Raw genomic sequence first — 12,938 nt, 5'->3', positions numbered from 1 at the left:
TCAGTTCCAAAAGTATGTGAGTCTCCATTATCATATTGCTCACCAATGTAAAAAAGAAGTAATTTCTATACTGTTATAAAGAAATAAACCAAAAATCCCCAATAACTGAATTTCTACATGCTATCATGTCTGGCAGGAAAGGAAGTCTTGGGATTTGGAATGAAGCAACTACATTTTCTTTATATGGTGTTCTAGACAAGGCAGCTGTTTCAATCCTTAATTCTTCCGAGGTCACCTTCAGATGTCACTACAGGAACACATGGAAAGTATCACTGTAGGCAATTAGACATAAGCTGTCAAGAAAAGCCCAGCCCAGGAAAGTACCCCAAGGTGCAGGTTTCGGGGAACAAAAGGTCCAGTTGCTGATACACTGCGGTATTTCTCCATCTTTAGTACACTTAGCCAAATACTTAGCGAGGGAGGAACTGTTCACAGAATCCTGTTAGTGCACAGTACTTACAGTGAGTACCCAAGAGAGAGATGGTATCTCAGTTTTAAACTTAAACAAAGCCAACCCTGAAGAGAACGATCTTAAACATCACACAGCTGGGGAGACAGAGCCAGAGAAAGACTTCAAGAGTCTGTTGACATCCCATCTCTCCTAAGCAGTTTCTACTTGTCGTTAGATGGTCTCTTCATCTAGGCCAGCTTCAAGGGTAAAGGCTTTTGACATATGCTATCATATTTAAATTAGTATCTGATAATTGCTATCATTGGGTCCGTTTTAGAGTTAGAGAAACTGAGACTTGCAGAGGACATAAGACTTCCCCTTAAAAACCAGTAATGACAAAGCGAGAATCAAAACCAAGTCTCCATGACACTGAAGGCAATTTCTATAAATTTTATCACTGTTTTGTGTCCAAGCGCAGGTGGGCACATGCCATGGTGTGAATGTGTCTGTGTGACCGTGTGTCCATAAGGAGACAACTTTGGGGAGTTGTTTCTTACTCTCCTTCCACGGTAAGTTCCAGGGATGGACTCAGGTCATCAGACTCACACCTAAGGGCCTTTCCCCGCTGAGCCACTGCACTGTCCCCTGAGGCCCTTTTGATTTCCTTTCATGTATTGACAAAATAATTCACACTCAAGTTCTACTCCATAACTGCTCATTCACTGTCCATGCAAAACTATTTTATCAGTTCCTAAGGCCTTTCTTTCTTTCTCTAAAATTGAGGTCAGCATTTTTTACAAGACTGTAAACTGTTTAAGCCATTAAAAAGCATGCCTTGTTCTAATTTTGATTCAAAGGAATCAAGAGTGCCACATGAGAAGGAAGAGGAGGTTAAAAAAAAAAAAAAAGAAGACAAGGTAGATTCTAACCCTAAAGGGTGGACCAAAGAAGACGGAGGGAAGAAAGAGATCACATTTGCAATATATTTTCCAGATCGCAGGGTACAACTGAAAGGCTCTAATGTTCTTTGTATGGTGGATAAAAATACACCACGGTATATCATCATGAAATTTCAGAGAACTAAAGATATTTTGTTACAGCAATGGAAAAAGTATAAAATAAATATACTAATAAAAATGTACTAATTTGAATGATTTTAAGAGTACAGTTGATGACTGGTTCTGTTATCTGTCACCCTGGTGGGTCTTCTACCATCTTTCCCATACTGACTTTCACATACATACACAGTCTCCTCATGCTGCCTGGCTATTTCTGTTGAAGACAGGAAATTTTAAGAAGCTATTTAAGAGTTATTTCACTCCCACACCATCTTGCATGGTGCCATCTTCTCCCAGAGAGGAGAAACTCGGCTTCCAGTGGACAGTCTTAATCCCTCTAAACCTGTGGTTCTCAACATTCCTAATGCTGCGACCTTTCAGTACAGTTCCTCCTCTTGTTATGGATGACTCCAACCATAAATTATTTCTTTGCTGCTTCATAACTGTAGTTTTGCTGCTGTTATGAATTATAAGATAAACATCTGCTATGCATGATAGCTGAAATGTAACCCCCAGGGGTCACGACACACATGTTGAGAACCACTACTCTAGACTGACCAGACTGAGGTTCAGCTCAGTTTTTGAGGGACTAATCCTTTATCTGCTCACTCTTACATCTCAAAGGACACCCCTGCCAGTTCCCAAATCGAAATACGGGGCATTTTACTTGTCTTCTTTCCAGGTCCCATCCACTGACCTCCACTGTATTAAAGATATGCACTGGGCTCTCTCTCTCCCACGGCTGATCAAGATATAAAGGAAAACAGGACAAGAGGAGGAAAGAGGCCCAGGTCCTGCCGCTGTGAAGAAGCAGGGGGCCAAAAAGGTGGTGAATCCTCTGCTTGAGAAAAACTTTAAGAACTTTGGCCCTGGACAGGACATCCAGCCATAAAGAGACTTTTTGTCAAATGGTCCAGCTCCAGCCTGCTGCTGTAGCAAAGGGTGATCCTCAATAATAAGCCCAAAGTACCTCCTTCCCTTAACTAGTTCACCGAGGCCATGGACCAGCAAGCCACAAACCAGCTGCTTAGGCATGCCCACGAGTACAGGTAAGAGACAAAGCAGGAGAAGCCAAGGCTGCTGACCCACGCTGAGGAGAAAAGCTGCTGGCAAAGGGGCCGTCCACACTAAGAGACCACCCTGGCAAAGTGGCCGTCCGCACTAAGAGACCACCAGTCCTCCAAGCCAGGTAGAGAACAAGAAGGCTCAGCTTGTGCCGATGACACATAATATAGACTCTATTGAGCTGATGGCTTTCCTGCTTGCCCTGTGTGGCAAGATGGAGGTCCCGACTACATCATCAAGAAGGCCAGACTGAGCATTGGTCCACAGGAAGACATGTACCATCAAGCAGGTTAATGTGGAAGACAAAGGCTCTCTGGGTAAGCTGTGGGAAGTAATCAGGACCAAGTACCGTGACAGATATGATGAGATCTGCCTGCCACTGGGGAGGTAATGTCCTGGGTCCAAAATCTGTGGTTCGCCAAGTTGGAAAAAGCAAAAGCCAAAGAACTCACCATAAACTGGGTCAAATGTGCACAGCCAAGTTTTCTGCACATCAATATAATTTTTAAGTCACCCTTCAAAGGGGAAAAAAATGTGTGTTTGGCTTTTCTCTCAATTGCTAATTTTGGATCCTTTCTCTCCTACATCTTGGCTTCATGTGTATGGGTGCTCTTGGAGACCAGCAGAGGGGAGGGCATTGGATCCCCTGGAGTTGGGGGAGGGGCAGGTAGTTCGCCACCCAGTGAGTGCTGGGAACTGAGCTCAGGTCCTCTGGAAGAGCAGCAAGCATCCTTAACCACCTCTGTACCATCTCTCCAGCCTCTCTGGCTGCTTTGAATGAAAGAGTTGATCTAAAATAGCAATCCAGTAGTGTCAAAAAGAACTCCTCCATGGTTTTCTAAGTGAAATCCGAAATAAAAATGTTTTTGTTTTCCCTCCATGATTCCCCTCATCTCATCACAGGACCACACTCACTTCACAAAGTTAACACGAAGAACATATGTGATCAACAAGTTAAAAGCCATATTCCAACTTCTCTGAGAGTAGAATTTCTTCTAAAAACATCTCTAGAGGGACCTCCCAACCCATCACCCAATGTTTAATCCTCAACTCTAATTTTTGTCCACTCTAAAAAAACAACAAACACACTTCCTTTCTCACAGAAAAAGGTCAGAATTTTTCTCTCCTACCCATCTCTCCCTCAAATTTGACAACTATCAATGACCTTAAAGACAGTCTAGCTCGACATTACAAATTTACAAAGTAGGGAAGTAGGGCTGCATCTGCCCGAGTTACTGAAAAGGTTGGGAAACTAGCCCAGTTCTCACAGAGGGCATGTGAAACACATAGTTAAATGAAAATAGAACTTTCCTTAAAGAGATAAATAACATGGAATATAGCAAACAACCAGAATAGCTGGGCCTGTAACAGATCCTTAAAGACAAAGAAAAAAATAAAACCACAATTAGAAAATTTAGCATAATGAAATATCTAAGGTTACTAAGGAATTGTTGTGAGAACATCATCTTGGTTAGATTTTTAAATTGCCATCTATGTGTGTATATTAAAATAGCTATTGGTAATGTGTAATACATTACTAGCATTTACTTAAAAATATTTTAATACAAGGTGAGAAGGAATGGGTAGGCTAGAGATTAAATAAACTGGCTATGAATTAATAGATAGCACCGATACATGGGGATTCATCAAATCATTCTCTAGTATTAGTTTGTAGTTTCTGGGGGGAAAAAAGGGTAAAAATAAAACTGGAAATGGGTTATACAAAAAGCTCAACTCTGTTGAGGTTTTTTTAACAATTAAAAAAAAATCACCAAGTTAATGAATCAAAGGGGCTGGAGCTCATATACAAGCCATATGTGATGGTACCTGCTTTTAATTCCAGCACTTGGGAGGCAGAGGCAGACAGATCTCCATGGGTTCAAGGCTAGCCTGATCTACAAAGCAAGTTCCAGTACAGTTAGGGCTACACAGAGAGATCCTGTATGAAAAACCAAAACCATATGTGTGCGTGTGTGTGTCTGTGTCTGTGTCTGTCTGTGTCTGTGTGTATAAATACAGCTGATATACAATACCATATATACATATAGATATATTTATATTTATGTACACACACATAGCTCATCTAATGTCTCCCAATAACAAATCTCAGCCAATGACCCACGTGCTTTAAATAATTGCTCTCAACAAGAGAAACTAAGAAAGTTCAAGGAAGAAGATATAGGTTAACATGATTCAACCTCCTCTTATGTATTTTGTTATACAAATGCTAATCATGTTCACAAACCCTTCTAAATCAGACAGAGTTGTTTCAGTTATGCTAATGAAGCACTTGGTGCTCAGCACACTCTCAACATTCCACACCCTAGAGTCTTCCCCACGAGCACAGCACCGGACTGTGGAACGGCCTTTGGTATTTCAGAATGCAAAGGCGCGTTGTTAGAGAGCAGGGTAAGCTGGTGGGGGCAGGAGCCGAAGGGCAAGGTCAAATGAATGTTGTCACAGTCTCCTAGTAATTGCTTTTGTACACCTAAATAGACCTTTTAAAAATCATAACTTGTGGGAGGGGAAGTCTGAATACAAACAGAAGAAAACCTTTAGAAATTGATCCTATCACATACACCATCAGATTTTCCTGTTCAAGCAACAGCGATTCCGTTTTTGGCTGTGACCCAAGTTCTTCTCCAAGTCCCTGCATTTGCTCATTACGGCATCACATGCCCAGCCTGAGGGACCAAGGCCGGCCTGTTGCCTTCTGACGTGACTGTGACAGTCTACAGAAGGCAGTGTATTGTTTTAGAATGGAGATGGGCACTTACCTCCGAAGAACACTGTAGAACTTTCCTAAGTCGGGACATTCTACAATCCTTAGAAAACAGAATCAGTCTAATGTAAACACGTGATGCACAAGCCCAAGAGCACATATGTGCACATGTGTGCATGCTTCTAAATCATAGGAACCAGGAGGTAGAGAGAGCCTCAGCATTTGGTGCTTACTTAAGGTTGAAGAAAGCCAAAAATTTTATTACAACCACAGTACAATGGGAACTTAAATAATAGCTACTGCTTACTGGACTACGAGGTAGGTACTGCGTTGTGACTATACATCGAGGTAGGTACTGCGTTGTGACTATACATCGAGGTAGGCACTGTGTTGTGACTATACATCGAGGTAGGTACTGAGTTGTGACTATACATCGAGGTAGGCACTGTGTTGTGACTATACATCGAGGTAGGCACTGTGTTGTGACTATACATCCTTATATGTGCATTCATTTTCTCATAACCATCTCATTTAATCCTCAGAATGGCCCTAGGAAATACAGACCAAAAATATTCTCTCTTTATAGGAAGAGCAGTTGAGGCTCAGAGAGATTAAGTCATTCATCCAGGAAACCAGGGTGGCAGGCCACAGGGAATTATTACATAACAGCTGTGATCTTTTTATCCAGGCTGAAACAAATCAATCCTGATTATGAAAGCAGACTATAAGACTATTTGGTTCAAAGGCATTGCTTCACCCACTGGGTATATCCTCTGTATACAGCCTAGATGAAAGTCTGGCTTATCTGTAATATTGCCGACCCTGGGTTAGTTTTCCCTGATCCTCTGACCACATCCTCACCAGATACTGGCATGGAGCCCTCTAGACACAGCTCACGGTTCTTGGCCCTGGACCTCAACAGCTCTACATGTGGGTGAAATAAAAATTCCAACTAGAGTGGCACTCACTGAATGTGATAACCACTATCGCTGCTCAGGATGTGACTATGTAGGGTTAGGTAACATCAGTGAACCTGGAGGTAACGTTGACAGAATGCTTGACACCATCTGTAGAGGGAGGTGCAGTATTGGTTGGCCAGGCCAAGCCTGGAAGCTCCTGCCAGTTAAAGAACACCAGCGTACTCCAAGCACATGCATCACCAATGACATCCAGAACCTCCTGGCCACTGGCTACCAACAATATAAACACTCATCAGACCTTCTGCCTATACAAGAGCTGCCACTGGGCACTTGATTCTATTGTCTATATTAACTCCCTAACCCATCAACTGTGGTCCATTTTATAGGATCTGTCCTACTGATAACAGGTCAGAAGAATGGGAAGCCTCAAGTGTGCCCAAGGTGACAGTGAGACAGAGTTAGTACCCACTCACCCCACTCACACTAACCACAAAGAACCTACTAGTAACCACTATACACATCACACACACACACACACACACACACACACACACACACACACACACTCCAAAGCTAGATGCTTATGTTAATCTCATGCACAAAGTGAGTATAAACATCCATCAATGTTAAGATGGCATATGCCAATCATGAAGCAACTTTCCCTGGAGCACAGTCCCGATTCCTCAGACATTGCCTGCAGTTCCCCTTTACAGTCACCTCCATTTCTAAGGGTGTTTTCACTACTTGGAGAAGAACAATCAAGTGGAAACACACCTCTCTGGAAGAAAAACAGTATTAGCAATCAACGATACACAAGAAATCCATATTCTCCAACAGAAAAGCTACACAATCAAATATCTCTTCTTTATGTTTAAAAGAAATACATACTTATGCATCTGTTTATATGTACACAAACACAGATACAGATATGAAATTAAAGAAAGTATTTCACCTAACATTTGATTAGTAAGAATGGATTCTGCTGGGTGGTGGTGGCGCACGCCTTTAATCCCAGCACTTGGGAGGCAGAGCCAGGCAGATCTCTATGAGTTCGAGGCCAGCCTGGGCTACAGAGTGGGTTTCAGGAAAGGCGCAAAGCTGCACAGAGAAACCCTGTCTCGAAAAAACAAAAAAAAAAAAAAAAAAAAAAAAAAGAATGGATTCAGCACATCCCCCTGTAAACAGCAGGGCCTATAAAGAGCCACTGGACATATTCTTTTGGCCATGTAAAGATGTCAATTGACTGTCATAAGTCTCACATTTTTTTCATCAAAGGATGACAAAAGCCACTTAAGTATAGTCAAGTCTTATTTGGGTTCATAAAATTATATCTAAGTGGTTAACATGCGAAGCTCCTGTGAGGTGGCAGTCTAACTTCTTGGGAGACCTCTTTTCTGTTCGGGCTCAGAAGTCTCTTCTAGAGGCTCAGGGACTGTGTGTACTGGCACCCGGTCCTCTATGACTGCTCCTGTGGGGATCTGTCACCCTATATCCCAGCACCTAGCCCAGAGCCAGCATCCTATAGAAAGGCAAAAAGCAGTTTCCTTTGCTAGCAAGCCCCAGGCCTTGCATTTGATCCCAGCACAATAGAAGACCAAAGGCTTCCTGTCTCACAAAAGAAAACTTCCTGGTTGAGGAGCTGGGCAGACAGGGTGGAAAATCCTGCCAAGGGGAGCCAGTGAGTTCAGTGTAACAGCTCCAGCTGGTCCTGTGTCAACTCTCCAGGGACACACAGAGATGGCAGGGCAGCACAGTGTCAAAACGCTTCCCAGCTCAAAAGATGACTGTCCCTAGCTCCCTGTGGCCTCCACCAAGGCATGTCATCCCTTGGAGCCTCTTCCTCAGCAGGGCTGGAGAGCTGTCCCTGCAGAAAGGGGCTTCCGGATCTGGAGCACTACAACCATATTCCCCGAAGATGAATCTCGGCCCCCATCTCCTTCAGGCACCCCCAATTCTCATCTTTAAAAAGTACAGCCAATCCTCATTACTTGTGGATTCCATATTTATGGATTTACCTATAAACTAAAACACACTTGAAGCCTAAAATCAAGACTTACAACACTTTTTTGTGGCACTGGTGTGTGTGTGCAGAGCAGGGAAAACTGAGTCCCCCAAATTGCCGCATGTTGCCAGACAGAGGTCAAACCAGGCGACACTCCGCTTTCTTGGTTTGGCCTCATGCTGTGTGTTAAGTGTCCATTGTGCAGCCTTGGGAATGTCACCTTCTTCTTTTTGTAGTTGCTGTTGCTGTTGATAATGAGGATGATGATGATGAGGAGGAGGAGGAGGAGGAGGAGGAGGAGAAGGAGGATAATGATGATTTCACACTTTGAAGTGGCCCCATGCACAGCAGTGAAGAGCTGTTTAATGCTCCCAAGTACAAGAGGCAGTGTGTGTCTTCTAGAGAAAGTGTGTGTGTGTTAGACGTACTTCATTCAGGGATGAGCTGTTGTGCCGTCGGTCATGAATTCAGTGAGAGATAATGAATAGCAAAGTACAGTAAATAAGATGTCATTAAGCAAAATACATAAAAACAAGGCTGGGTATCGATCAGCTGCAAGTATGAGATCAGAAGTCCCCCAGGCTAGGAAGAAATACAAGCCTGTACTTCTCTCAATAACATCAGTTCAGTATCTGATAATTATTTGCTACTGCAACTGAGAATCGCCTGTGCATCTTCAACTCAGGGTATGCAGACTTCTCCATACAGTTGTACAGAATGGTACAGTGGACTTGTACCATGTACGACCTCTCAACCACATATGACAATGCTGCTCTTGAGATATGGTCTGGCTAAAATGAACACACACACACACACACACACACACACACACACACACACACACATGCGTACATGTGCACACACACAGGATGTGTGTGTCCATGCATGCAGTGTGTGGGAGTCATGGGAGCCACAGAATGGTATGGGTGTCTTCCTCTATTGAGTTCCTCTTTACTCTCTGAGGTAGGATCTCACTACTGAATCAGAAGCTCACTAATTTGGCTATAATGGCTGACCAGTGAGCTCCAGGGATGCACCTATCTCCCCTCTCCACCATGCCAAAGCTAAGATTGCAGGAGCATGCCACTGTACCTGGATTCTCAAGGGTGGTGGGGATCCAAACTCAGGTCCCAGTGTTTGTCTAGCAGGTGCTCTGTCCACTGAGCTGTCTCTCCCTCCTCCAGCATACCAAACATTATAAGTAAATAAATAAACGGTTTTTCTATGGCTCATGGCAAAAATTATTTCAGGTGATCTGGGGTCCTGAAACAGGTATATCCTGATGGGTATCTTACATTTTACATAAATACCTTGCATTTTGAAAGAAATATCCAAAATGGTGCTAAGCTTTCTCCTCAGATCAGTTAGTAACTTGTTAATAATTGTGGATGGCACCCTCCTGGGGAAGCCACTGCCGAAAGCAGGCCAGTGCGATAAATAATTCAAACACGCACCTGAAACTCCTCCCTGGGAGATACACTGGAACATTTTGAAAGGAAGAGAACACAAGAGCCAGAAAAGAGTAAACCTAAAAGAGAATATAACAGGGAAAAGAAAGAGCCAAGAATAAAAGACAAAAACTGACTATCACAGAAAGAACTTAGGAGATAACCGTCACTTTTAACAGGCGTCAGCAAGGGACAGTCACGATTTATATTTAAAAAGGCAAAGGGGGTGTTGACTTTTGGCTCCTTCTTTTTTAACCATATGGTTTGCTACTGTGTGTCTCCAGTAAGGTCAGGCCAGTCTCCTATCAGGTGCTAGAATGATTGCACACCACAAACCCTACTAGCATTTAACTGCCCTTTGAGGTCGCCGAGACTGGAAAGGAGCATTCTCCTATACTCTGAACCTCATCCACATGGCTTAGCTAAATGACAGCCATTAAATGATTAACTTTTAAATCTCAGGTTCCACATTTACAAAAAGAAAACACTTACCACACAGGAGTGTTTTAAATAAATAAAGGACCAGGAGGAAGGCTCAACAGGTAAAGGGATGTGCCGTGCAAACCCGATGGTTATATTCAATCCCCACGACCCGCGTAAAAACCCGGATGCAGTGGCACCCATCTGGAACCCTAGCATTCATATGGAAACTGGAGGCAGAAACAGGAAAATCGGCCAGAAGCTCCTTGGCCAGCTAACTTACGGTCCAAAGTGCAACAGCTCTAACAACAGAGACTCTGCCTCAAAACAAGGTGACAGGAAAGGACCCACCCCAACTCTCAAAAGGCTGTCCTGTGACCATCACATGTACACTCTGGCATGTGCCATACATGCTTATGAATGTACAAGTGAACACACACACATACACACAATTAATTTTAAAGACAGTTAAAAAATGAAATTAAGACTAGCAGAACTGTGTATCAGTGGTGCAGTGTGGCCTTAACATGTATAATGTTCTGAGTATAATCTCCAGCATCTGCCCCCCCCCCCCGTTCACCCCAGAAAATTACATGAGGGAGCCGAGAGTGGTAACACACCCCTGCAACCCCGCACTTAGGAGGTTGAACTGGAGCATGAACATGAGGTCAGCTGTACATACCAAGATGGCATCAGGATAAAACATTGAGCGAGATAATGCAAATCAGATAGCAACTATCCCGTCCAGGATGTTAAAAGTGTTACAATCTGAATCTATACATTATTCCAGAGCACGGGAAGCATATCTGGGAAAGACTTTTAGAGTTTGGAGTTATCGACCACGAAAGGAGTGATCTGACAGGAGAAAAGATCGGTTCTTAGAAGGCACAGTGTTATACCATTGGCAAGAAGGAGGGGTAAGCATCGGGGAAACTAAACGTGAGCAAACGGGTAGCAGGGGATAAAAAAAAAATCAGAAACAAAAAACACTCACTCACTAGTCATTGCCCACCACAAAGAGCTAGGACCAAGAGAAACTTAAAAACTCGGAGAGACACAGAAGGAAGCCTGTTCCTGAAGCCTCCAGCCCAGGCTGAGAGAAGAGGACATCCATTCGCAAGTTCCTTCACCTACCAAACAGCTTCTCCAAGGCAATGTAGGAATGGCCATAGAGTCCTCCTGGGTGAAGGCTATACAGTCCTCCTGTGTGAAGGCCATGTAGCCCTCCTGTGTGAAGGCCATGTAGCCCTCCTGGGTGAAGGACATGTAGCCCTCCTGTGAAGGACATGTAGATCTCCTGTGAAGGACATGTAGACCTCCTGTGTGAAGGCCATGTAGACCTCCTGTGAGAAGGCCATGTAGACCTCCTGTATGAGGGCCATGTAGACCTCCTGTGTGAAGGCCATGTAGACCTCCTGTGAGAAGGCCATGTAGACCTCCTGTGTGAAGGACATGTAGACCTCCTGGGTGAAGGCCATGTAGACCTCCTGTGTGAAGGACATGTAGACCTCCTGTGTGAAGGACATGCAGACCTCCTGTCTGAAGGCATGTAGACCTCCTGTGTGAAGGACATAGAGTCCTCCTGTGTGAAGGCCATGTAGACCTCCTGTGTGAAGGCCATGTGGACCTCCTGTGTGAAGGCCATGTAGTCCTCCTGTGTAAAGGACATGTAGCTCTCCTGTGTGAAGGACATGTAGCCCTCCTGTGTGAAGATCATGTAGACCTGCTGTGTGAAGGCCATGTAGCCCTCCTGTGTGAAGGACATGTAGACCTCCTGTGTGAAGGCCATGTAGCCCTCCTGTGTGAAGGACATGTAGACCTCCTGTCTGAAGGACATGTAGACCTCCTGTGTGAAGGACATGTAGACCTGCTGTGTGAAGGACATATAGACCTCCTGTCTGAAGGACATGTAGACCTCCTGTGTGAAGGACATGTAGACCTGCTGTGTGAAGGACATATAGACCTCCTGTGTGAAGGCCATGTGGACTTCCTGTGTGAAGGCCACATAGACCTCCTGTGTGAAGGCCATGTGGACCTCCTGTGTGAAGGACAGGTAGCCTCCTATGTGAAGGCCATGTAGCCCTCCTGTGTGAAGGCCGTGTAGACCTCCTGTGTGAAGGACATGTAGCCCTCCTGTGTGAAGGCCATGTAGCCCTCCTGTGTGAAGGACATGTAGACCTCCTGTGTGAAGGACGTGTAGACCTCCTGTATGAAGAACCACAGCAGTAGCTTGACATGGAGCTAATGATTATTTCTGAGAAAGGATTTATAAGAATATTCCACTAATAAAATGACATGTAAAACAACTAATAAATGCTTGCATCAGCATGTAATGAGTGCCTTACTCTCCCACCAGCAGTTCCAAATCTCCCAGACCAAGTAATGAAAATGTACCTGCAAAGTTGGCAAAGTCATCAAGATAAATAATAAAATGAAAATAAAAACCAGAGAGCTGAAGGTCTGAAGACCAGCTGTGGTTATCATCATTTATCACATGACCTGCTTAACTTCTTTCTCTCTTTAGAGTGAAATGAAATCCTGGGCCCTCACACAGTCTTCCAGGGCATCCAATCCAATCTTCTCCAATACCTATGAGCTCTGTGCTTTTAAGAACATTAAGCGGCACTGGGGCGGTGTAAGAGTAGACAGAACTGAAATGCAGCTCTGTGACAGTGAGTTCTGCCCAGTGTATGCTGGGTTTGATCCTCAGCAACATTAAAAAAGAAAAAAAAAACAAATGGGTAGTCTACAAACGCACAAAGTGAATCTAAGACTCCTCATTTGACTTCTCCCATTACGGCAGGCCTGACACCTCCTCTGCTCTCTGCCTCTCGGTCTATCTGTTGCTGGCATCTCTCCACAGGACCGACAGACCCTGTGGAATGTTACTTCAGTGGCATTCCTGCCGCCAG

The 12,938-nt window shown here is 44.1% G+C and overlaps 1 protein-coding gene across 1 annotated transcript in view; it reads right to left on the bottom strand.

Moving 5' to 3' along the window:
- The window catches only part of Fras1 (Fraser extracellular matrix complex subunit 1), a 353,235-nt gene extending 341,180 nt beyond the window's left edge, over nucleotides 1–12,055 (bottom strand). The window contains exons 1-2 of the mRNA XM_059274782.1: nucleotides 11,582–12,055; nucleotides 11,161–11,301 (exon numbers count right to left, since the gene is read on the bottom strand). Coding sequence (XP_059130765.1) covers nucleotides 11,161–11,301; nucleotides 11,582–12,055 — 615 coding nt within the window. The remainder of the gene's footprint in view (nucleotides 1–11,160; nucleotides 11,302–11,581) is intronic.
- Between the last annotated feature and the right edge of the window lie 883 nt (nucleotides 12,056–12,938).

The sequence above is a fragment of the Peromyscus eremicus genome, chromosome 10 (assembly GCF_949786415.1).
Source record: "Peromyscus eremicus chromosome 10, PerEre_H2_v1, whole genome shotgun sequence".
NCBI lineage: Eukaryota > Metazoa > Chordata > Mammalia > Rodentia > Cricetidae > Peromyscus > Peromyscus eremicus.
The sequence above is the reverse complement of the archived record's forward strand: the minus strand, read 5'-3'. Positions and strand labels throughout refer to the sequence as shown.